At 40.5% G+C, this 27,100-nt stretch overlaps 1 protein-coding gene across 2 annotated transcripts; it reads right to left on the reverse strand.

Moving 5' to 3' along the window:
- PSMD12 (proteasome 26S subunit, non-ATPase 12) lies at positions 1–27,100 on the reverse strand. 2 transcript variants are annotated; one of them, XR_010582157.1, is made up of 12 exons: positions 26,919–27,100; positions 18,065–18,124; positions 17,849–17,977; positions 13,215–13,322; positions 11,534–11,638; positions 10,346–10,495; positions 10,131–10,265; positions 8,794–8,906; positions 7,658–7,832; positions 4,945–5,022; positions 1,471–3,152; positions 1–718 (listed from the first exon to the last, which is right to left on the reverse strand). XR_010582157.1 is itself a non-coding variant. In XM_065532449.1 (11 exons), the coding sequence occupies exons 1-11, from the start codon at positions 27,024–27,026 to the stop codon at positions 2,943–2,945; spliced, it is 1,371 nt and encodes a 456-aa protein (XP_065388521.1). In that variant the 5' UTR covers positions 27,027–27,100; the 3' UTR covers positions 1–2,942. The 2 variants fall into 2 exon arrangements, 1 of the variants encoding a protein (XP_065388521.1); XM_065532449.1 differs by having other exon boundaries at positions 1–3,152.

The raw sequence follows: 27,100 nt of genomic DNA on the forward strand, positions 1-27,100 counted from the left end.
TGATCTTTTAAAGTATGAGTTTATTCTCCAGGTTTTCTTAAATACCCACAAATTAGTGTTTTTATTGCTGCTATATCCAAGAGCTGAAAACAATTTAAAATATGTACTTTTATCACATTTAACATTTACGAAAGATAGAATGGAACTGTTTGAATTTTAAAGATGAGTTTTTCAGATTCAGTAACATATGGAAATTGAGGATAATTATAGAAACAGCTATTGAACTCTAAAATAAAAAAATCATATGGAAATAAAAGGTATTTCATTTGAAAAATGGCTCATCACCTCTCCTGCTGGTTAATACACTAATGACAATGAAATGGAATCAAGTATTATCTTCTCCACATTGAAAACAAAGTGCTTCTTTTCCTGATTGCCAGCTTTAGGTCTGAAATGTAAAACAGGATTAACTGAGGTTCCGAACAACTCAAATATTTTACTATTCTACTTTATGCTAATGAATTATATTGTAATACTAAGAAAATAAATTGGTAAATACCTCATAAATTTGCTGGATTAATGTTTGACAGGAAAAAACAAGAAATGGATGAACAGCTGATCAAGTTGGGTGCAATGTGGTCACTGGGACAGTTACAAATAGCACTAAATCATAATACACAAAGAGCCTAGTGTGTGTTAAAGAAAGACCAGAGGGTTTAGGCGCAGTGGCTCATGCCTGTAATCCCAGCACTTTGGGTGGCCAAAGTGGGTGGATCACCTGAGGTCAGGAGTTTGAGACCAGCCCGGTCAACATGATGAAACCCCGTCTTTACTAAAAACACAAAAATTAGCTACGTGTGGTGGCAGGCGCCTGTAATCCCAGCTATTCAGGAGGTTGAGGTAGGCGAACTGCTTGAATATGGGAGGCAGAGGTTGCAGTGAGCCAAGATCGTGCCACTGCACTCCAGCCTGGGCAACAAGAGTGAAACTCCATCTCAAAAAAAAAAAAAAAAAAAAAAAAGGGGAACATTTGCAATCTCTATGGCAACATATTTGGCCAAATAGTCCAGGTTTGACAAGCCCACAGGTAATGAGTCCCTAGAAGGATGAAGTTAATGAAAAGCTAGTTTCAAATTAGCTCCAATTTTATTTACAAGTTAACAATACACAATTTTATCTTCTATCCTTTTCATTCAAAGGAAAATTAAAACCATACTGTTAGTGTGAACTTTTGTTTCTGAACTTGCCAATTTTTTTTTTTTTTTTTTGAGATGGAGTCTCACTCTGTCACCTACGCTGGAGTGCAGTGGCGTGATCTCAGCTCACTGCAACCTCTGCCTCCGGGGTTCAAGCAATTCTCCCATGTCAGCCTCTCAAGTAGCTGGGACTACAGGTGTGCACCACCACACCCGGCTAATTTTTGTGTTTTTTTTTAGTAGAGACAGGGTTTTGCCGTGTTGGCCAGGGTAGTCTCGAAATCCTGACCTCAGGTGATCCACCCGCCTTGGCCTCCCAAAGTGCTGGGATTACAGGCGCCAACCACTGCGCCCGACCTTTTTTGGTTAGTTTTTAAAAGACAAGTGATAGCAGATGTTGATGTTATTAATGTGACCAATGCACTGAATTTCCAAAGAATAAGATTAGATTACTTTAGTACTATATGTCCTTATTCCCAGTGACTCACAGGATAAATATGACAGATATCCCACAACTGTCTTCAGTCCTGGGATCATAAAAAAGGACAATTGATAATTTTCCATTAAGCAGAAAATTAATTAGGAGAAATGCCATTTCTAGAATGCTGTTTTTCTTTTTCTCTTCATTTGAATTTTTTTAAAAAGTAGACCTCACACTTTCTTCATTTAAACATCATTTTAAATAACCTTCTAACATTGTTTTATTTTTCTATTTTCTCTGAAATAAATCAAATTAAAACTTGCAAAATTCGTTCACACCAATTCATCTCAGATGTTTCTTTGACAGCAAGCTACTTTTAATTCTGTGAAAATATTTCAGTACTATACCACTTACTCTATGAGGGTGGCCTGAAGTCTTTCTTTTTGCCATTTTTTTTAAAGCATAAAAAAATTAGGTTATCCAGTGTTCGTATAATGGAACTAAAAGTTCCTACAGAGATAATGAATTTGGAACAATAATGATGTAATTAGACTTACAAGTATAAAGCTACAAATAAGCCTTATAAAAACAACTTTATGTTAAATTTAAACCCATATAAAGAAAGGGGAGAAGAAGAGCAAAAAAGAAAAAAAAGTAGTCACTATCCCTATAGAGAGGACTTAACACCCAATAACCTGTGTCAATGATGTCAGTTGATTCTGTTGAACAACTGATCAAGTCAGAGGATGAGGGCTGAAAGCAATCAAGCTACTGTGACTAGAACCAGCCCGACTCAAAAAAAAAGTCTACAGCTTACCAGATTGTTGCATACACACTCAGTTTAGACTTTCTGCCACAATATGAAAGTACAAATTCTTCACAAATCACAACTCTATCCCAAATGTTCCTGTATGCTCTGTTGCTTTTCTATTCTACTAAATGACTGATAGCTTTCCAATGAAATTTATTTTATTTAAAAAACACTTGCCAAATCACTACCCACAAAATGTTTAGAATCAGAGGTAACTGTAGAAAGGAAATGTGTATATACTGCTTTTATTATTGTAATATGTTTGTTAGTTGAATGAAAACAAACAGTAGCTAAAAAGGTTTCAAATGATAGAAAAACATATCTGGGTAAGTTATGACACAACTTTTTGTGTATTCAGACGACAGAAATGTGTATTTTTGCACCAACTGCAAATGCAAAGTTAACAATGAACTTGGGGAAATGAAAGGTCAAAGGGAGTCTCAAAACATATTCACTATTTTAAAATTTAAGACAAAGAAGCTTAGAAAAAAAACCCCAACATATACACCATTATAACAGTCTCTTTTTTTTAATGACTTCCAATTTTAACTTTTTTCTAAAAGCATTAAGACCCTTATTGTAGATTATGTATCATCTCCTCTTTGGCTATGAGATGTGTAGTTTTGTTAACCAGAGACATTAATGAGTTCAGTTTCTGAGACCAGTCATTTAATAAATTATTTGGATCCTTAGGTCTCTGGAAGTTGATAATTCCTGCTAATCTGTCTACTTTAGCAAAGATGGTCTTGTTAACTACTAGATTTGAGAGAAAGGCTTCGGACTCCTGCAAGAGAGAAAGATGAATTGGATTAAGACAGGATAAATTACAGACAATAAACAACACTTCAGAAAAGCATTTTCTAAACTCTTCATCCAAGAATATGCAGGGGGATTCATTTTTAATAGTAACTGTTCAGCTGGGTGTGGTGGCTCACACCTGTAATCCCAGCACTTTGGGAGGCCGAGGTGGGTGAATCACTTGAGGTCAGGAGTTCAAGACCAGCCTGAGCAACATGGTGAAACCCCATCTCTATTAAAACTACCACAATTAGCCGGGTATGGTGGCATGTGCCTGTAGTCCCAACTACTCCGGAGGCTGAGGCAGAAGAACCGCCTGAACCCTGGAGGTGGAGGTTGCAGTGAGTTGAGATCACAAAAAATGTACTCCTGCCTGGGCGACAAGGCGAGACTGCCTCAAAAGAAGAAAAAGAAAAAAAAAAAAAAAAAAAAAGAGTTAGCAACTGCTGACTTCCTGTAATAAGTACTTATTTTTTTTTTTTTTTTTTTTTTTTTTTTTTTTTTTTTTTTTTGAGACGGAGTCCCGCTCTGTCGCCCAGGCTGGAGTGCAGTGGCCGGATCTCAGCTCACTGCAAGCTCTGCCTCCCGGGTTCACGCCATTCTCCTGCCTCAGCCTCCCGAGTAGCTGGGACTACAGGCGCCCGCCACCTCGCCCGGCTAGTTTTTTGTATTTTTTTAGTAGAGACGGGGTTTCACCGTGTTAGCCAGGATGGTCTCGATCTCCCGACCTCGTGATCCGCCCGTCTCGGCCTCCCAAAGTGCTGGGATTACAGGCTTGAGCCACCGCGCCCGGCCATAAGTACTTATTTTACTGATAGTCTAGGGAATGAATAGAATCTGAGTAGACTCAATCAGGGGTGAGTTTGAATCTGCCTCCTTGCAAGCTCAATGCTGCTGGTATCCATGCCAACAGCAAGTTGGTCTACTCCCTTTTCTACAAAGTTTTGCCTCAAAGGCAGTATGGTACAGTGAACATTTCCAGAAATGCTGGGTTAGAATATGCGCTCTGCTACTTGGCAACTACGTACCACGGACAAGACACTTGACTTCTAAGGACTCTGGTACTCTCATTCGTAAGTGACAAGAGCTCCCTGACAAGCTGATCAAGGAGCAAACCTTCCAACTCTAATGTTCCATGAGTCTTATCACCTAAACTGTCACAACTCCTTCTGGTGACAGAAATGGCTTTTCAGGCCATTACTACACACTTGGGTTAACTCCTCTTTGTGTGATATGCATTTTGTCAACATGAAACACAGACCTGAAGACAACATTGCTCCAGCAAGACCTGGGATCACTTGATACTTAGGTTAGTTTTTGGTACTCAAGATCGCTTGGGAAACTATCTATTACCCTATTACCTAAACATAAAATTAAATCATAAAATTGATTCTGTTTTTTTTTTTTTTTGAGACATAATCTTGCTCTGTTGCCCAGGCTGGAGTGCAGTGGCGCAATCTCGGCTCATTGCAAGCTCTGCCTCCCAGGTTCATGCCATTCTCCTGCCTCAGCCTCCTGAGTAGCTGGGACTACAGGTGCCTGCCACCACGCCCAGCTAATTTTTTTGTATTTTTAGTAGAGACGGGGTTTCACTGTGTTAGCCATGATGGTCTCGATCTCCTGACCTTGTGATCCGCCTGCCTTGGCCTCTCAAAGTGCTGGGATTACAGGCGTGAGCCACCATGCCCGGCCATAAAATTTGATTCTCTTACTCAATTTTTACAAGTCAATATTCAAAAAGAATGCCTACAAATAACTCAAAGTTGATTACTACTTACATCAACAGACAGATCCAGAAGCTGTGCCATCCTTTTCATTGTTATCCGAGTATAATACTTGGCCATTATTCTAATATTCTGGGGAGAGGATAGAGAGCAGGGAGCATACGTAACATTTGTCAGCAAGTCTCAAAGTCCATTTATTTTCACATCCAAGGTAAGTTTACTTAAAATGTTAGACTCGGAGCTTTTATTTTTCTGTAGTCCATAACTGGAGCAAAGCTAGTTCTAATCTTCAGTAACAAAACTAAATACTTATTTTGGTTCCTGTAGTTATTTGTGAATTACTATGAATATTCTACACAGCTCTTTAAATATATAGTCAAAATATATGCCTGTCTTAACTAGTGGTTAAAAATTATAATTGTACTGAAATATTTTTGCTGAGTGCAAGAATCTAAAGTTAAGCTTTCTAATTATAACACAAATGTTTTAAAGGCTAAAATCTAAAAAATGATTGGAGATCAATCGGGTGCAGGGACTCACACCTGTAATCCCAGCACTTTGGGAGTCTGAGGCAGGAGGACTGCTTGAGCCCAGGAGACCAACACCTGCCTGGGAACATAGCAAGGCCCCATCCCCACAAAAAATTTAAAAATTAGCTGAATATGGTGGTGCCTGCCTATAGTCCTAGCCATCTAGGAAGCTGAGGTGGGAGGATCCTTTGAACACAAGAGTTCAAGGTTACAGCGAGCTATGACTGTGCCACTGCACTCCAGTCTGGATGACAGAGCTAGACTGACTCTCTTTTTTTTTTTTTTTTTGGAGACAGAGTCTCACTCTGTCACCCAGGCTGGAGTGCAGTGGCGCGATCTCGGCTCACTGCAAGCTCCACCTCCTGGGTTCATGCCATTCTCCTGCTTCAGCTTCCCGAGTAGCTGGGATTACAGGCGCTCGCCAAAACCCCTGGCTAATTTTTTGTATTTTTAGTAGAGACGGGGTTTCACCACGTTAGTCAGGATGGTCTTGATCTCCTGAACTTGTGATCTGCCCACCTCGGCCTCCCAAGGTGTTGGGATTACAGGCGTGAGCCACCGCGCCCGGCCTGACTCTCCCTCTTTCAAAAAAATAAGATTGGACATCATTTCAAATACTCATCACTTTACCCTTATTCCAATGACTTACAAGTAGCTTCAAATTAAATTTCCTAATTTTCACTGGCGATGGTGCTGCAGTTAAGACACAGAGACTCCCCTTTACTGTTCTTATAGGCAGTATTATTAACAATAGCACTCAAAAAAATGTGGGGGAACAGTGGGGAGAAAAATGAACTCAATCTTTGAAGAAGCTACATTGTCTCCTATCTCTACCAGGGCTGATGGCAACACGAACACATCAGAAAGCACGAGAAGCATTCTTCTCCTCGCTTTTCTTTTATCCTTCAAATCTAACCTTTTCCTTCATGCTTTAAATCTAATCAATGGCTGCATTCTATTGATTTCCTTCTTTAAAACAATCATATTCCACGCATTCTTTAATCCCTTGGCTACTGCCTTATTTAAAGTCCATATATCTCTCACCTTAGTAGTCTTCTCTAGTCTCCTCCCTCTCCAATGCATTCTCCAAACTCACTCTCAGAGGGACCTGGTGCGCAGGCTGCCCTCCCTTGTTCCTGCCTGCCCGATACCTCACACTCCTCTTACAAACCTCACCTCAATCATCAATTCATCCAACCTGATCATTCCTCCATGTAGAAAAGTTTCCCATAAGCCTCACTCTGCTCTCTAGATACTTGTACTACAATATCTGATACTTTTTATTTATAAGTACATCTTTCCCTATAATTTTTAATGCTCTTATTCAAGGTAGGGTAATGTCTTTTTTTTTGAGATGGAGTCTTGCTCTGTCGCCTAGGCTGGAGTGCACCGGTGTGATCTCCACTCACCGACACCTCTGCCTCCTGAGTTCAAGCAATTCTCCTGCCTCAGCCTCCTGAGTTGCTGGGATTACAGATGTGCGCAACCACGTCCAGCCATTTTTTGTATTTTTAGTAGAGATGGGGTTTCCCCATGTTGGCCAGGCTTGTCTTGAACACCTGACCTCAGGTGATCCGCCCACCTCAGCCTCCCAAAGTGCTGGGATTACAGGCATAAGCCACCACGCCCGGCCTAGGTAGGGTAATGTCTTATTCTCCTGTGTGCCCTGGTACTTTGTACAGTGTCTAGCACATAGAAGGCTCACAATAAATGTTTGTTATGTGAAGGAGTGAATGGTAACATAATACAACATGACAACAGTGATATTAAGAAGATCAAAGTTCAGGTTTAAGACATGTTACCTGCTTCCAAGACTAGTAAGTGAACATTAGAGAGAAACACCCTCCTGCCCCAATTCTTAGGAAATTCTGTCTGGTTTATATGCTATAAATTTTGGATTCCTGAGAGGTTCTCTCAAAATGAAGCAAGCTAAAATACAGCTATCTTTTCTGAAAGGCCAAAAACAGGGAAAAAACCCAAGATGCGTGAGATACATTCCAATATGCTTTGGGAAATGCAGAGTAAACATCTGAACACCAAATTTTTATCACTACTACAGTGGGCATACAAAAAAAATCCTAAGTGAAGAATTAAAGACATAACATCCTAAATGAACATTTGATTATCAAATGTGAAAAATAAAATAGTTTATGCTCAAATCTGCCAAAATTTAATTCTAAAAAATAAATTCACTAAAGGTTAAAATAAAAATTGTCATTTCTATGACAGATTCTTACATGTTCAACAACTCTGTTCTTCAAGTCTTTCCACCTTTTTTCGCCTTCCTCCGTGGAACCAAAAACATCAGTTGCAGGACTCTCAAGGGAACCTTTTCTTAATTCCATTCCATAGTCCTCAACAAGTGTGGACCAACGCATCAACTCCATTGTGGTAAAAAGCTTTAAAAGATCCCTGTAAATTGTATACATCTTAATATTCCAAATCTGTAAAAATTAAGTATTAACTAATATAATAGCAAAGTTCAAAAAAATCAACAAAAACTGTTTTCGTTAAATTTTATTTAGTAGAATGAGTACTGTTTGGTTATTGTGTATTTTACCAACTTTACTACCATTTTTCCCACAGTAGCTCAGAATACAGCATTCTCCCACTTAACACTCTGCTCTTTTCTGCACTGTCAATTTCTGAAATAACTGTAAATGTACTCATGAAACAAACAGAAATAAGAATCTGTTGTGCTTATGATGAAGCAAGTCTATTTTATATAACAATTTTCAGAAGTATGCATTTCTGAAAATCACAAAGCTCTAAACTACTAATGATGAAACTCTGTCAAATAATTAATCAAAAGCTGCCAGTATAGACCTGATATGAAACTTCCACTTGATAAGCAATTTAGAATAAAGTATATTATAATCTCATTTATTGTTAATGCAATGCTAAAAAAAAATTCCACCACTTTATCATCTCTAGTTTTATTCTCTAGTATAATCTATCAGTAACCAATTAAGAAGTACACACTTAGGCCAGTCGCGGTGGCTCAAGCCTGTAATCCCAGCAGCACTTTGGGTGGCCGAGGTGGGCGGATCACCTGAGGTCAGGAATTCGAGACTAGCTTGGCCAACATGGTGAAATCCCGTCTCTACTAAAAATACAAAAATTAGCTAGGCATGGTAGCGGGTGCCTGTAATCCCAGCTACTCGGGAGGTTGAGGCAGGAGAGTCGCTTGAACCCAGGAGGCAGAAGTTGCAATGAGCTGAGATTGCGCCATTACACTCCAGCGTGGGCAACAAGAGTAAAACTCCATCTCAGAAAAAGAAGTATACACAGAAGTATACACTTAGGTTAGCAATTTTTTTTTCAAAATAGTGTTTCTACTGAGATATATCATGATAATTTCAAAAGTACTTACTTGTATTTGGGAATTTCTTCTAACTTCTTGTCACCACTTATTCGGTGAACCAAATCTGACTGTTCGTTGTCAAAAGGAGCCAGGATAACATAGAGTACAACGCTCTTCAGAGCCTAAAAGAGTTGTACAACAAAAGTTATACGCAAGACTAGACATAACGGAAATTTTGACGAAAACTGAACAATCATATCCATTTTAAATTTTAAAGTCATAGCTGGGTGCAGTGGCTCACGTCTGTAATCCTAGCACTTTGGGAGGCCAAGGTGGGCGGATCACCTGAGGTCAGGAGATCGAGACGATCCTGGCTAACACGGTGAAACCCCATCTCTACTAAAAATACAAAAATAAAAAAAATTAGCTGGGCGTGGTGGCACGCGCCTGTAGTCCCAGCCACTCAGGAGACTGAGGCAGGAGAGTCACTTGAATCCATGAGGCGGAGGTTGCAGTGAGCCGAGACTGCGCCACTGCACTCCAGCCTGGGAAACAGCGAGACTCTGTCTCAAAAACAAACAAAAGACAAACGAACAAAAAAAAGTCTTAAGGGGAAAAATATTTCCAGGCTGCCTTTTCATAGTGTCTTTCTATAGCATTTAGTTTTCACAAACTAATATAATAAATTATTGCTAATCTGACTTACTACCTCAGCTGACATTTTTCTTTTTCTTTTTTTTTTTTTTTGAGACGGAGTCTCACACTGTTGCCCAGGCTGGAGTGCAGTGGTGCGATCTTGGCTCACTGCAAGCTCCGCCTCCTGGGTTCACGCCATTCTCCTGCCTCAGCCTCCTGAGTAGCTAGGACTACAGGCGCCCGCCACCACGCCCGGCTAATTTTTTGTATTTTTAGTAGAGACGGGGTTTCACTGTGGTCTCGATCTCCTGACCTTGTGATCCGCCCGCCTTGGCCTCCCAAAGTGCTGGGATTACAGGCTTGAGCCACCGCGCCCGGCCTCTGACATTTTTCTTGACATTCATTTTTGACAAATGTATAAAGAAAAAGTTCTTATAACAAGTTAGCAGTATAAATGTGGAATATATATATAATCCCTTTAAAATAGTTTTGTAAAATAATTTTCCAAAGTAATGTCGGGTCTTTATCTGCAACCTTTATTAGGATATGACCCACTGTACATATTTTAAACAGGAAGCCCATATTTCTCCAAAAGTGAGACATAAACTATGGCCGCAATTAGACTGAATCAGTAATATACTGAACAACACTGAATAGAAAGCAACACCATACAACTGCATGTAATGATTGCAGTTAAAAAGATTTGAAAATAAAAAAATGCAAATTACTCTTCTGAATAAGCCATGTCAATTACACAAATAAACTCTTACCTGCTGCCATTTTTCACTTTCTGCCTGTATACAGGGAGTATCATATATTGCTCTGTAGTGCTTACAAATAGACAAATAGGATCCCTCATGTTGATCCAGCTGAATCATTAAATTATAGTACTTCAACTTTAATTTCTGCAAAAAAGTTGGCAAAACAAATTGGGATTTATGGGTTTTATTCATACCTTTAAACATGTGGTCAGAGATATGCTCACCTCGGTATTTTCTTCCTGGAAAAATTTGGTGTTAATTTTCTTGCTGATGATTTGTGTTCGAATGTAATCCTTCACAGCTAGGCAGAGCCTCATTTGCTCCAAAATAAATTCCACTCTCTCTTTCTTTTCCATTGACCCGTAGGTTTCCACCTAGCACAGTAATTCCCGAAATAAGTTTATAACACTTTGCAATTTTGTGAACTGCAACAAAATTAAAGATACTAAAATATTCATCCTTGTTAAATAATAAGAACCTTCATGTATATAGGCAGAGTGTTGACAATTATATTAAAAGCTATTTAACTCTAGAAAATTATAATTTATAATGGACTTTCCCCCTTCTGGTATAAAATTCTATGAATTTTAACACATGTAGTGATTTGTGCAACCACCATCACAATGAAGATACAGAACTCAAAAAATCTTCCTCATATTGCCCCTTTATAATCACACACTTCCCCCACTCATAAGCCCTCCCAAGACATCCAATGATCTGTACTTCATCACTACAAATCTGTCTTTTCAAGAATGTCAAATATAGTATGTAATGCTTTGAGGCTGTCTTTATTCACTCTGTATAATGGCCTAAATTGTAAGATTCATTCAAGTTATACATCAATAGTTCATTTCTTTTTATTATTGTATGGACATACCACAGTTTATTTATTCACCTGTTGAAGTATATCTGGGCTGATTTTATCTTTTTATTATCACAAATAAAGCTATTCTGAACAGGTTGTGTGGACTGGTTTTATGTAAACATAAGTTTTCATATCCCATGGGTAAATACTCAAGAGTGGGATTGCTGGGTCATATGGTAAGCATATGTGTAACTTTATAAGAAACTGCCAACCTGTTTTCCAGAGTGGCTGCACCACCTTGCATTCTCACCAGTAAGGTAAGGAGCTCCAGCTGCTTTGCACCCCCACTAGCACTGAGGATTTTATTGTTTAAATTGTAGGCATTTTAATAGGTATGTAGTGGTACCTCATTGTGGTTTTCTTAATGGCTAATGAGGAAACGACAATTTTAAACATGAAAAAAGATGCCATTCACAGGCTTTCCATCAAAATTCAAAACAATTATTGGTCCCAAACATTTTGGATAAGGGATATTCAACCTATATTTCCATTAGAAAATACTGCTGACTAAACAAAGTTTTACCAACTCTAAAATGCAGTACCTTACCTGTAACTCCTGTAGAATGGAGGCTGCCTCTTTCACATCACCATTTTGTTCTTTTATAGTTGCTAATGTTTTAGTCAGTCGAGCACGCTCAATTTCAACATAAATCTACAAATGAGAAATTTACACAATCAAAATTCCGTGGAAACGTGTTAAAATTGAAAAAGTAGGCTGGGTACGGTGGTTCACACCTGCAATCCCAACATTTTGGAAGGCTGAAGCAAGAGGATCACTTGAGGCCAGGAGTCTGAGACCAGCCTGGGAAACATGTTGAGCCTGTCTCTACAAAAAATCAAAACATTAGCTGAGTGTGGTGGCATGCACCTTTAGTCCCAGCTACTTGGGAGGGTGACACAGGAGGATTACTTGAGCCCTGGAGCTCAAGGCTGCAGTGGGCCATGATCAGGCCACTGCACTCTAGCCTCAGCAACAGAGTGAGACACTGTCTCAAAAAAATAAAATAAAAGGTAGAACTGAACTTTTTTTTTTTTTTTTGAGATGGAGTTTCACTCTTGTTGCCCAGGCCACAGTGCAGTGGCATGATCTCGGCTCACCACAACCTCTACCTCCTGGGTTCAAGCAATTCTCCTGCCTCAGCCTCCCCAGTAGCTGGGATTACAGGCATGCGCCACCACGCTCAGCTAATTTTGTATTTTTAGTAGAGACGGGGTTTCTCCATGTTGGTAAGGCTGGTCTCGAACTCCCGACCTCAGGTGATCCACCCACCTAGGCCTCCCAAAGTGCTGGGATTACAGGCATGAGCCACCGTGCCTGGCCAGAACTGAATTATTCTTTAACCCAACTATATTTATTTTACAGCTATTGTGCACTTTATCTACCATGTACAAACACAGTTGTGGAACATTTTATATTTCACAAATATATCTGTAATTCTTAAGAAAATAAAACTTTATCCATATTTTGCAACTCTGCTTTCAGAACCTAAATATGAAATTACTATGTTTAACAAATAATAGGACCACAAGCTACATAAATAGCACAGAAGATGCAAAAGCCTTGTGATTATTTGAAAAGTGTGTTATATGTAGTCCAATATCTACAATTAATACCCTAATTCTGATTTATGTTTAAATACAAGACTATCTTATTTAAAAATACCTAATTTTGCTAAGTATTAAAGTTGTTAACATTTTTGTAGCTATAAGTAATGTTAGTAGATTTATAATTTCCAACAAATTAAACACTAAAAATATGACTACAGTATAAACTAAAGCACCTAGGGAATGAATTTTCATGCTTAGGCTTGCTTACCGTATTTCCAATAATAGCAAACTAATTACAGCTTCCTACATCTATCATACATTTCTTACTTTGGTATCTCTGAATATTATTTCCTCTATGTCTAAAATGCTCTTCTCCCACACCCTGACCCTGTAGAATTTTTATTCTTTTTTTTTTTAAAGTTACATATGTATCTATGATAAGATACCCAATTCCCAGAAAAATCTAGATATACCATGGCTGTCACTATTTAAATAGATTCATTTGCAGAAAGGGATGTACAAAGACATTACTGGTTGAATTACAGTGATGACATTTTGTGTATTTCTTTAAAAAATAAACACAAATAAATACTTATACAAAATATCTACATACATTAAGTATCTCTGAATACAGAAAAAACAGTACATATCATTGTGAGTTATGTCAACAGAAAATTTACCTTGCCTTCAGTAACCATTCGTAGAGTATCAATTAATCGAAGTTTGATAGGAAGGTCTGTGATTTCCTCAACATACGTACAGCACTGTTGAACCATTTTGGCAACAGCCTAAAATATTAAAAACCATTCATAAGTAAAATACATTCCTCACAGAGGAAAAAAAATGTATTTTATTGACAGAAGAGCAACGATCGAACTTGGTCTTCCCAAGCAACTCTAGACAAGGAAACGTCATACAGAACATCACATCAAAACTCACTGATACCTAAAAAGTACCAACTACTCCGTAACAAGTCAGTAAAGGTCAGGAAAACCTCAGATGCAGAGATGCAGGCAAGAAGGAAAGCATGGAAGAAATGGCATCTCACGAAGGGAAGAGAAAGCAGAGGTCCATGGCAGCTTGAAGCCATGACCTGCAGATACTGTGACTGAGGAGGAAAAAGGCAGTGGCAGAGGCAAAAGGTGAAACAGTTCTACCACCTGGGTGGGAGGAAGAGCCACAGTCACCCAAATTTACCTCATTATGACACTGTGAGCCAGAGACCCTCTCGCCTTCAGTTTCCTCATAGGTTATTATCAAGGGGCTGGAATACATTCCTTTCAACACTAACAATTCTATGATCTAGGTCACAAATCAGCAAACATTTTCTGTAAATTTTTGCAAATGTTCATAAAGTAATTATTGTGGACTTTGCAGGCCACACAGTCTCTGTGGCAACTATTCAACTCTGCCTCCTTAAAAACAAATGGGTATGGCTGTGTTCCAATGACTTTATTTATAAAAATAGGAGGTGGGTGGGATTTGGTTTCTGTCCCATCATTTGCCAATGCCTGATCTCTAGATTTTAAGCAATATATCATAATCATTAATAATTAAGACCCTGGGCCGGGCGTGGTGGCTCACGCCTGTAATCCCAGCACTCAGGGAGGCCGAGGCAGGCGGATCACGAGATCAAGAGATCAAGACCACCCTGGCTAACACGGTGAAACCCCATCTCTACTAAAACACACACACACACAAAAACTAGCTGGGCATGGTGGTGGGCACCTGTAGTCCCAGCTATTCGGGAGGCTGAGGCAGGAGAATGGCATGAACCCGGAAGGCAGAGCTTGCAGTGGAGCCCAGATCGCGCCACTGCACTACAGCCTGGGCAACAAAGCAAGGCTCCATCTCAAACAAACAAACAAACAACAACAAAAAAACAAAAAACAGTAATAATAATAATAATGAGCATGAGTCATCAAGAGAATGTTAAATTACATTAAGTATATTTTGGTTAAGGCAGCAGCAAAGTGAATAGAATATCTTAGAAAGATTTCCACGAAAAACATTTAATGTTTAAGCAGTTCAGGCTAAATATTTTCGTTGTGGAGGTGATTTTATTTTCTTTTAGGTTCGGGGGTACATGTGGAGGTTTGTTTCATGAATATATTGTACAGTGGTGAGGTATGGGCCTCTAGTGAACCTATCACCCCAACAGTGAACACTGCACCCAATAGGTAATTTTGGATACAACAGGTAACCCTCAACTCCTTTCATCCTCCATGCTTTTGGAGTCCTCAGCGTCTGTTATTTCCGCCTTTTTTTTTTTTCTTTGAGACAGAGTTTTGCTCTTGTTGCTCAGGCTGGAGTGCAATGGCGTGATCTCAGCTCACCGCAACCTCCACCTCCCAGGTTCAAGAGATTCTCCTGCCTCAGTCTTCCCAAGTAGCTGGGATCACAGGTATGCGCCACCACACCCGGCTAATTTTGTGTTTTTAGTAGAGATGGGGTTTCTCCATGTGGGTCAGGTTGGTCTCAAACTCCTGACCTCAGGTGATCCGCCCACCTCGGCCTCCCAAAGTGCTGGGATTACAGGCATGAGCCCACCACGCCCGGCTCCATCTTTTTTTTTTTTTTTTGAGACGGAGTCTCACTCTGTCGCCCAGGCTGGAGTGCAGTGGCCGGATCTCAGCTCACTGCAAGCTTCGCCTCCCGGGTTCACGCCATTCTCCTGCCTCAGCCTCCCGAGTAGCTGGGACTACAGGCGTCCGCCACATCGCCGGGCTAGTTTTTTTGCATTTTTTTTTTTTAGTAGAGACGGGGTTTCACCATGTTAGCCAGGATGGTCTCGATCTCCTGACCTCGTGATCCACCCGTCTCGGCCTCCCAAAGTGCTGGGATTACAGGCTTGAGCCACCGCGCCCGGCCTTTTTTTTTTATTAAAACATTTTTTTTGGCCAGGCAGAAGAAGTGCAGAAACTCAGGGGACAGAGGTTGCAGCAGGCCAAGATCGTGCCATTGCACTCCAGCCTGGGCGACAGAGCAAGACTCTGTCTCAAATAAATAAATAAATACATAAATAAATGTCACATTCACATATTTTAGGTTGCCTCAATTAAGTCTATGCCAATTCTTAACACCGGCTTATATATTTTCGGTGTGTTTTTTTTTTTTGAGACAAGAGTCTTGTTCTTTTGCCCAGGCTGCAATGCAATGGTGTAATCTCGGCTCACTGCAACCTCTGCCTCCCGGGTCAAGCAAGTCTCCTGCCACAGCCTCCCAAGTAGCTGGGATTGCAGGCGCCTGCCACCACATCCAGCTAATTTTTGTAAAGACAGGATTTCACAGTATTGCCCAGACTGGTCTTGAACTCCTGGGCTCGAGCAATCTGCCCACCTTGGCCTCCCAAAGTGCTGGTATTACAGGTGTGATCCACCGCACTGAGCCAACACTCTCTTTTATATGCATGTAAACTTACCTAAAGAAAAATAAACCAAAACCAATTATAGTAATTCTGACTTTTGCAAAAAAAAATTTAACCCGCTTTAACACTATCCTTACCCTAGAAGCAGTCTAATTAACAAAATAAGGAATTTGGACAATAACACTACATATTTATTTTTGGTTCCATTACATCCTCTTTTATAATGTCATTGTCTTTATTATTTAAAGCAAGAAATTAAAACCCAGAAACTACTAAGGAAACAGTATTTAAAAGTTGAGATAAAAATGTAAAAAATGAGATCTACTTGTACAGGGGAACATTTAAATATATCTCAAGAAGAATAAGGAAACAGTAAAGAAAATCCAACTTCACCAAAACACTAAAAGAGAACTTACATAATCTCTAAACAAAATGAGCAAAACAGTCTCTCTAAAATTGGCCTCAAAAATAAGTTGGAGGGCTGGGTGCAGTGGCTCCTGCCTGTAATCCCAGCACTTTGGGAGGCCGATGTGGGAGGATCACTTAGGCCCAAGAGTTCAAGACTAGCCTGGGCAACGTGGCGAGATCCAAGTCCCCATTTCTACACACACACACACACACACACACACACACACACGATTAAATATTTAACAGTACATTCTTTTGGCAGACTTCAGTTTTCTCAGGCAAGCACTCTAAGCTGGGGTTGGGTCATCCTGGAAATGCAGCCTTGAATTATTAGAAACAATCTTAGTATTTGTTTAAGTCTACACAGGACAAGGTTAAGGCCTTGTCAAGAAGAGGGCTCAGAGAGTTTAGTCAAGGAGAGAACTATTTGTCAGTATGCATAGTTTTTGAATGTCAGTAATACCTCAAAAAGCTGTTTTGCAAAAAATCATATATTGGGATAATATAAGAAAATGAAATATTTAGTTACTACTAAACATTTTAAAACAGCATAAAAAGATGTGTTTAATAAAAGAGATATGACTAAATAAATCAGAATATCAACTTAATAAATTATAATACAACCATTTAGAATAATAAAAGTGAGGGCCGGGCGCGGTGGCTCAAGCCTGTAATCCCAGCACTTTGGGAGGCCGAGACGGGCGGATCACAAGGTCAGGAGATCGAGACCATCCTGGCTAACACGGTGAAACCCCGTTTCTACTAAAAATACAAAAAAACTAGCCGGGCGAGGTGGCGGGCGCCTGTAGTCCCAGCTACTCCGGAGGCTGAGGCAGGAGAATGGCGCAAACCCGGGAGGCGGAGCTTGCAGTGAGCTGAGATCCGGCCACTGCACTCCAGCCCGGGCTACAGAGCAAGACTCCGTCTCAAAAAAAAAAAAAAAAAAAAAAAAAAGAATAATAAAAGTGGGGCCAGGCACAGTGGCTCATGTCTGTAATTCCAGCACTTTGAGAGGCGAAGACAGAGGGATCACTTGAGCCCAGGAGTTTGAGACCAGCCGGGGTAATATAGCAAGGTCTACAAAAAATAAAAAAATTGGCCAGGTGTGGTGGCATGCACTTATAGTCCCATCCGCTTGGGGGTTGAGGTGGGAAGACTGCTTGAGTCCAGGAGGTTGAGGCTGCAGTCAGCTGTAATCACACCACTGCACTCCAGCCTGGATGACAGAGTGAGACCCTGTCTCAAAATAAGTAAATACATAAGGAAAAAAAAAAAAAATAAAAGTAGCAACACCAAAATAGAACAAAGGTGTATGAACACTCTAACACAATTTTTAAAAAATATGCAAACATATAAAGACTAGAAGAACAAACAGAAAACAGTTATATCATTATGAGAATGTGGACCGAATTTTAAAACACCCTCTAGGATGTTACAATGTTGACTTAACACATTTTAAACAGACTTATAGAAGAGTTTGTGAAAAGGTCTGAAATACAAATGCTTTTGTGTTTCGGGCAGACGTGATCATGAACTCACCTGTTTTAACTGACTCCGCCTTTTGGACAAAAGCATAATATTTTCATTAAGTAAATCCCATTCTTTAGCCTCATAGCACATCTTCACTACTGCAACTAAGATACGGGATGTAGATACCATATCGGAAGCCTGTAAGGGTAAAAATACATTGAAAGTTAATGGAACAATGTTCAATGAAATTAATGGTAACTGAGCTTTTCCCTGTAAACTACTCACAGTACGAGTCTGCTTTTCCAGAGAGAGAAGGGTTTCAATGACTTCTTGAAGTCTTCCTTCCTAAAACAAAAGATGAAAATGAACAATAAAAAAACACAAAAAATCCAAATAACTAGTCTAAAATGAAATGGTTTTGACACAGAAAACGAAAAATCAACGGCCTCTTCTAGAGGAAAATGATCACCCCATAACTACTTTTGCTTCTCTCCTTTTCATGATAGTGCTTTCTTCTCTAGTGGGTGATGGCAGGCAGTGGTCCCCTACTTGAAGCCCACAAGCTATTTTTAATATTTTTAAATGCCTAAGAGAAAGTGAACATATAACAATCATGTAACATCTGAGAGAACACCAAGTCTTTGTTCTGGATTCTAATTTATCAACTCAGTGTGGTAACACCTGTTTATCTTGTTCTTTTTTTAAGACAGAGTCTCACTCTTTCACCCAGGCTGGAATGCAGTGGCACCATCTCGGCTCACTACAACCTCCACCTCCCGGGTTCCAGCGATTCTCATGCCTCAGCCTCCACAGCAGGTGGGACTACAGGAGTGCGCCACCACACCTGGATAATTTTTGTATTTTCTGTAGAGACGGGGTTTCACCATGTTGGCCAGGCTGGTCTTGAACTCCTAACTTCAAGTGATCATCCCACCTCGGCCTCCCAAAGTTCTGGGATTACAGGCCTGAGCCACTGCATCTGGTGGATCCTGTTCTGATCAGAGACTCTAAGTGGTAGTCACGTGTCTTTAAAGAATAAAAACAGAGGCCAGATGCAGTGGCTCATGCCTGTAATGCCAGCATTTTAGGAGGCTGAAGGGGGCAGATATCTTGAACTCAGGAGTTTGAGACCAGGTTGGGCAACATGGCAAAACCTGTCTCTACAAAAAAATACAAAAATTAGCTGGGCATTGTGGTGCACACCTGTAGTCCCAGCTACTCTGGAGGCTGGAGTGGGAGGCTGGCTTGAGCTGGGGAGGCAAAGGTTGCAGTAAGCCAAGATCGCACCACTGCACTCTAGCATGGGCGACAGAGTGAGAACCTGTCGAAAAAGTAGGAAAAAAGGATTCCTTTATGAAGTCACTGTCACCCTAACAGATATTTTAAAATATGGAATTCCAAGAAGAAATAAAGAGAGTGCTTGGTGCTAAAAGACAGGAAACTCTGGTTTAATTTTTCAGTGACTTTAAAAATAAATTAGTAATCATGCTTAAAGGAAATGAAAGCATCTGAGAACACCCACACATGCTATCCTTAAAGTCATGCTCTTGAGCAGATACTGGTCCAACTGAAATACAGTTTCTGACAACTTACACTAACTAACCTCTCCACACCTCTATCTCAGATGTAAAAATAAAACGTTCTCCCTAGCATACATATTTAGAGATTGGAACAATAAAACTCAAAAAATAAAAACATAAATGACAATACACCAGGACTAAAGCAAGTTATCCTATTAGGAACCACACATTTTGATAAAACCAAAACCAACATACAGCACAAAAACTGCACCCATTGGCCAGGCATGGTGCCTCACGCCCTGTAACCTCAGCACTTTGGGAGGCTGAGGTGGGAGGACACTTGAGCCCAGGAATTCGAGACCAGCCAGGAAAATAGGGGGAGATTCTGTCTCTACAAAAAATTTAAAAATTAGCTGGGCACGGTAGCCTGTGCCTGTGGTCTCAGCTACTCAGGAGGCTGAGGCAGGAGAATCACTTGAGCACAAGAGTTTGAGGCTGTAGTGAGCTAGGAATGCGCCACTGCACTCCAGCCTGGGTGACAGAGTGAGACCTGGTCTTTAAATAAAAAATTTTTAAAACGCATTTATTTAACACACTAATATTAATAACTATCATGTAAACACCTCTGACAATAAATTGAAATGAGAAGAGTATTATTTAAAAATTGTTTTGCTAACCAAAAATGAAAACTCTTTTTATCTTAATGACATTCATGGATGGTACATGAGTACTATCCTTTTCTACTAATGAAAGAAACTTATTACATAGCTTCTGAATTATGGGCATAAATAATTTTTTGACTTTTTAAAATATTGCTGCCATATTTTTCCAAGATAACTTTTAAACATGCATGAATTTTCCATGCAGCACTGCATATATACTGTATAGTCCCTGTCTGAACTTATTTTAATTAAATCTGAAATATGTGATTACTAACACATTTTAACAACACTTCCCATTTGGACAGCCCTAGTTCTCCTTTCTCTGAAAGCTCTATAGATTTATGTATATAATAAATACTGGCTAAATGTTCATCAGAGGAAAAAAACGAACAAATCTATAAATTCTCCAAAGTTGAAGGCTAATAAATCCTAAAAGATGAAAGAATCTTAGAACTAGAAAGACTGCTAAGGATTATTTAATTCAATCGCTTCATTTTAGAGATGAAAAAGACTGAGGACTAAACAGCTTAAAATGACTTGCTTAGCCACAAAAGGTATCAGCAGAACTAGATCCGGGGCTCCTGCCTCAAGCTCCAAAGCTCTCTCCACGGCAGTGCCGCACTTCCCCTACCATATTAGTTTAAATCTCACTTTTTGCTTTGATCAAAGTCATCCCTATGGTTACTATCGGGCAACAAAAAGAAGCGCAAAAATAGTTAAAACGCAAAATACCGTTTAATGACAGTCACCCATCACATTTGCAATTACTATTAGTCACGTGACTGTGATCAATGGAGTGTGGTTTAATATATGGTATTCTAATTCAGAAGCATGGGTATTAAAGAATTGCATGATACATGTGAGAGAATTACACACTGGCCTAAAGCCATAGTCTGGAGTATCAACAAAACATTAAACATCATTTTCTCACAAAGGCATTTTTGGATAACACTCTCTAAAAATCAGTAGTCACTCAGCACCTTTTCCTTTCATACTCAACCATACTGTCTCCACTCTGCAATTACCCCAAACTATATTCTATTTTGGTGTTTACTGTCTTTCCAATCTCAGTAGAATGCGACCTCTGTAAGAGCAGGGGCCATGTCTACACTGTTCATCACTGCAGTTCGGTGAGCTGCATCACACCAAGCACATGCCAGTGCTTCTGCAGATACTATGGTCCATCCTTCCATCCTTGTATCAGTTACTGATGCACGTAACTTACCTCCTAAGTGGTCTACAAGTTCCTTTAGGGATGGATGCTTGTTTACTTGTCACTTCTCTTTGCACCAACCTCCACATAATATGTGTTGAATGGACTGGCACTCACCTGACCTGTATTCAGTTGATCCTAATGGCTTACAGTTCCTGATTCTTACTGTCACAATAAGCAGGATGTGACAAACTATATGGTTGACAATTTAGTGCTATTTGAAGGACACTACCATCATTTCATTTAATACAATTTCCAATTTTCAAATCATCCCCGTTTTTTCTCCCAATCTTCCACGTTCTACCCTATTGCTAAACATCCTCCTCCTTTTCCTGTCTATTCACTCAAGTCCTGAAATTCCAACTCCTTGATGCTGCCTTTCAACTCAGAGGAACAAATGGTTAGAGAGCTATCCAAAACCAACCTGTTAGAACATGTGACTTCCGTGACTCATTTTTCTCATGAAAATAATCCTTGTAAATGATGTAAGCGACTAATGAGTTTGTTCAACATCAATACATGTTGAGTATCTGTAAGTTCTGTTTGCGCCTCCTTTAATTCCTGAATGAATCCAATCTTTTAATGATTTGTTACACAACCTAAACAAGAAAGAAAAAGGCTGATAAAAAGTCACCACAGCCAGGCGCGGTGGCTCACGCCTGTAATCCCAACACTTTGGGATGCTGAGATGGGCGGATCACTTGAGGTCAGGAGTTCGAGACCAGCTTGGTCAACATGGTGAAACCCCATCTCTACTAAAAATACAAAATTTAGCCGGGCGTGGTGGTGGGCGCCTGTAATCCCAGCTACTTGGGTGGCTGAGGCATGAGAATCGCCTGAATCCGGGAGCGGGAGGTTGCAGTGAGCTGAAATCATGCCACTGCACTCCAGTCTGCGTGACAGAGTGAAATTCGGTCTCAAAAAAGTCACCACAAATAGTTGAAATTTAAAGCCAGTCCAATACTCCCCCTACATAGACTAACTTTTAAAGTGACCCATTCCTTAAAGGCGTCTCTTTTGTTTAAGCTGCTAACAATGTAAACTGTTTTACATTTCACTTGCTCTTTATTTTTGACGTTGCACATAAGAGACTGCAGGTGACCAAAAGAAATGAAAAGACATTAAGCCAGGTACAGTGGTGTGTGCCTGTAATACTAGCTACTCAGGAAGCTGAAGCAGGAGGATCTCTTAAGCCCAAGAGTTTGAGATCCCCATATCTTAAAAAAAAAAAAAAAAAAAAAAAAAAAAAAAAAAAAAAGGCAAGGAAGGAAAAGACATTAACATTATCTCTAATGTTCCATTATTGGAACGCTAAGTTTGTGGGAGTTATTTATAGCCTACTGCTCAAGGTCATTGCCAAGATCTGATTTTTCACAAAAAAGATTTTGCAACCTCCAGCATAAATGGGTTAAGAGGAAGGAGAATCAAAGGATACATTCAATTTAAGAATGTAAGTAGTCCCCAAATAACCATGTGCCAAATACAACATAATCAAAAAGAGAGGACGAGAAACCCTCAGTATATTACGAACTGCTAAATACCGTATCTTTACAGCTCAGAAAAGGCCCTCTTTAGATTAATTTTTAACTCCTGAATACAAGGCGAAGAGATAACCATCATCAAGAACTAGTATCACTTTTACTAACACCCCATCAACCTGACACAGGGTGCTTACACACAAATCACAGAGACGGTAGAATGGTTAAAAATACAGGCTCTGGTTGGGTGCGGTGGCTCACACCTGTAATCCCAGCACTTTGGGAGGCTGAGGTGGGTGGATCACAACGTCAGGAGTTCGAGACCAGCCTAGCTAGTATGGTGAAACCTTGTCTGTGCTAAAAATACAAAAAATTAGCCAGGCATGGTGGCGCGCGCCTATAGTCCCAGCTACTCAGGAGGCTGAGGCAGGAGAATTCCTTGAACTCAGAAGACGAAGGCTGCAGTGAGCCAAGATTGCGCCACTGTACTCCAGCCTGGGCAACAGAGTGAGACTCTGTCTCAAAAACAAACAAACAAACAAACAAACAAACAAACAAAAAAACGGGCTCTGCAGCCAGACTGCTTGGGTCTAAATTCCCAGCTGTACTGCCATATTGCCTTGGGTAAAACACAAGCTCTCTGACTCTCAATTTTCTCTTCAGTGAAGTGGACACAATACTTGTAGCAATCCACAGGGTTGGTGTAAGAATTAAGTCAATACCTATGAAGGTACGCCTGGAACATAGTATGTACACACCATAATCATAGCAGCTGACATCTTAATAAAATGTATACAGCAATAAATATTAGTTATTAGTTATCATTTGCAACATGGGTGTTAGGATAGACATAGAACTAGGTTACAACTACAAGAGATTTAAATGATCTACGTTTGGCAATTTTACAACCCAACTCTAGAATTTGTCTGCCTTTCTAAGGCTTCTGCTATATATGGTTTCCCAACTAATACATTATTAAGTCTGTATACACAACTTTTTTTTTTTTTTTTAAGAGATAAGGTCTCACTCTGTTGCCCAGGGTTCCGTGCAGTGATGTGATCACAGCTCACAGCAACCTTGAACTACTGGGCTCAAGCGATCCTCCTGCTTCAGCCTCCAGAGTAGCTGGGACAACAGGTGCGTACCACCACATCTGGCTAATTTTTCAATTTTTGTGGAGACAGCGTCTTGTTAGGCTGGCCTCAAACTGCTGGCCTCAAGTGATCTTTCCACCTTGGCCTCTCAAAGTGCTATATACACAGTTTTTATCTCCAAATGTTTTTCACATTTAAAATAAAAAATGTCTTAAGGAAATTAAGGACAGAATTGATAATCTCTTAAAGAGGCAATAGCAAAAAGAACACCATTTTTTTTAACCAGGAGATGTGAGTTTGATCTGCCTCGAATAAACCACTTAAGCTGCCTGAAGCTTAAATTTTCTCACAAGTGAAAATAACAAGAAGTTCTTCATAGTTTTATTGATGGACTCAAAATAAAATCAAAAGAATGTATACTAACTGTTCCATACATTCCAATGTAGAAATACAATGTTGTTATTATTTTTTTAATGTTTGGCAGAATGGTCAGAAAATAATATGAAATGGAAAATAAAAAGCAACTGGGCACGGTGGCTCACGCCTGTAATCCCAGCACTTTGGGAGGCAGAGGCGGGTGGATTACTTGAGGCCAGGAGTTTGAGACCATCCTGACCAACATGGTGAAACCCCGCCTCTACTAAAAACACAAAATAAGCTGGATGTGGTGGCACATGCCGGTAATCCCAGATACTCGGGAAGCTGAAGCACAAGAATCAATTGAAACCGGGAGGTGGAGGTTGCAGTGAGCCAAGATCGTGCCACTGCACTCCAGCCTGGGCAACAAGAGTGAAACTCTGTCTCAAAACCAAAAAAAAAAAAAATTAAAAAAAAAAGCGAAACGGAAAAATACGTTTAAAAAAATTAACCAGGAGTGTAGGATAACCATCTAATTTAAAGTTGAAACTGGCTCGGTATCAAAAAACAAAACAAAAAAAGTATACCCTCCCATAACATATACCTTGTTTTATTCAGCTGGCACATTGGCTTAAAAAAAAAAAAATCAAAATTCAAATGTACCTATCTTAACAGGTCCCAACATTCTTTTTTAAAAACACTTCTGTTACCCACTGGACACCTAAAAAAGCATCTGGTATTGGAGTTTGCAAGTTTTTCAACAGTCTGGAACATGACAACAATTATTTAGGAATAAATGCTACATAAGATCACCAGAACAATTGTAGCAGTGAAGCCTTTTTTCTTACTGATCTCTAAGCTATTTGAGGGCAAGAGCCTTGTCTGATAATCTCTGTACTTCTCATAGTATCTAACATTGACTAGGTCTTGCACACAGTAGACTGGTATTAACAGAAATTCATAAAAGATCTGGTTGTGCTTTTCTAAAGCAAATGACTTGTTTCTTCCTTATGGACACTATCATTCTATTAATTCCAAAGTGGAGGTTCAGGGGCTGACTTTGGCCTGCATATTTTGTTCTAGTTACATTGTATTGGCTCAAACAGTATTTTAAGATGACAGATTATTATCCAATTTCTAAATATTAAGGTATTTCACAGAGAAATCCATCTTCCTGGTTTCTCCCTCAAATTAGCAGCATCGACAAGGCTCGGCCTTCATCCCCAGTTGGCAAATATTATCTGAAGGTGAAGATCTGCTGCCTCCTTTTCCTGGGCAGGTGCTCGGAAGTTCAGGTTTTTGGCCAGCCGCAGTAGCTCACACGTGTAATCCCAGCACTTTGGGAGGCCGAGGTGGGTGGATCACTTTAGGTCAGGAGTTCACGACCAGCCTGGTCAACATAGTGAAACCCCGTGTCTACTAAAAATACAAAAATTAGCCGGGCGTGGTGGCACTTGTAGTCCCAGCTACTCGGGAGGCTGAGGCAGGAGAATCGCTTGAACCCGGGAGGCGGGGGTTGCAGTCAGCCGAGATCGCGCCGCTGCACTCCAGCCTGGGTGACAAGAGTGAAACTCCGTCTCAAAAAAAAAAAAAAAAAAAAAGAAAAAAAGTTCAGGTTTTCATTACAATAGGCTTCTAGGCAGGGCAGCATGGTGTGTGACGGCACCAGCTCCGAACCTAGAATTGGTCTGCCTGGGTTTGCTTCTTGGCTTCACCACTTTACTAGCCGTATGATCTTGGCGCCTGTGATTCAACTTTTTCTAACCCAAGTTTTCTTACCTGTAAAATAAGGATTATAGCAATAGCCATTGCATAGGGCTGAGGTGAGGATCAAATGGCTTAGTGTATGTAAGCACGGAGCCTGACACTGCAGAAACTACACAACAAATATCAGCTATTGTTATCTGTGTGACATTGGAGGCGGCTGAGTTTCCCACCCTTATGTAACTGATGTTTGTTGATGCTAGCTGCTAGAAAGCTCTTAATGAATTTATGGCTCCCCCTCAGCAAGCATACTGAACCTAAGATATACATACGTACCAACTTTATCACCTTTCTCCATCCTTGTTTTTTGGAAAGCCCGTTGAACTCCTATAGTACCTACTCGTCTTTACTTTTGTAGTTCCGTCTCCAGTAATGACTCCACTTCACCCAATCTTACTAATTCTTCAAGACCCAATACAAACGTCAGCCTTCCTGTAAAACCTTCCCTTATGGCACCATTAAGAATGCATAGCTTCCTTCTCGGTGTTCCAGTTAACACTCTCCCCTTGTATGGCCCTCACCACCATGCATGACTTGACTAATTCATTACGTACATCAACTCCTAAAGAACAGGGTACTGTTAGTCATCTGTGTACTATCACTTTCCTACCCCTTCTCCTGGCCAAAGACCAGGCACATAAGCCATGATCCATAAACGATTTAACGACATAAATGGATTGGGCAACAGCAACAGAACGAAACTCTCTGATCCAGCCTGAATACTGAAGCAGCCTCACCCCCTGGGAAACCACTAAGATAAACGTTACTTAAGCAGCATCCAAGAAAGGGCAAAAAGTAAAACGGAGCCCTAAGTCCCACGGAAGGAAGTGATCATCTGTTTTGGGGAGGGTCTGGGAAGCTATAGGCACTGGCGTACTCCGCAGCCCTGGCCGGGCCGACCTGGGGTCTCCCACTCGTGCAGGCCCAACCAGGGCTGGGCAGGCAATGGGGGGATGCACGCTTCAGCCCGTAGGCCCCCTGAGGCCTAAGCAGGCTCCGCGCCGTGACTCAGCCCTTGGCGCCCGCCAACAGCCAGCCGGCCTCTCCTCACCTTGGCTAGCTTCGCACACTCGGGTAGGCGCTGATCCACCGTGGCGCTGTAGTCCACCTCCATCTTGACGATGCGCCCGTCAGCCCGCTCCGAGCCGCCGTCCGCCATGGTCCCCGCCTGAGCGTCCCTTGCTGTACCCCCGCTTCGGCCACCACTCGTCACCCACACCGGAAGCCGCCCGC

This window comes from Macaca fascicularis, chromosome 16 (genome assembly GCF_037993035.2).
Source record: "Macaca fascicularis isolate 582-1 chromosome 16, T2T-MFA8v1.1".
Classification (NCBI taxonomy): Eukaryota; Metazoa; Chordata; class Mammalia; order Primates; family Cercopithecidae; genus Macaca; species Macaca fascicularis.

Excerpts from the sequence above, each read along its gene's own strand:
- PSMD12 (XM_065532449.1), bottom strand. The coding sequence starts at position 27,026 with ATGGCGGACGGCGGCTCGGAGCGGGCTGACGGGCGCATCGTCAAGATG. Across the intron at positions 10,266-10,345 it reads TCCAGGAAGAAAATACCGAG|AAATTAAAGTTGAAGTACTA; the intron begins GTGAGCATATCT and ends ACTTTTTTGCAG. Across the intron at positions 7,833-8,793 it reads GAAGAAATTCCCAAATACAA|GGATCTTTTAAAGCTTTTTA; the intron begins GTAAGTACTTTT and ends TACAATTTACAG.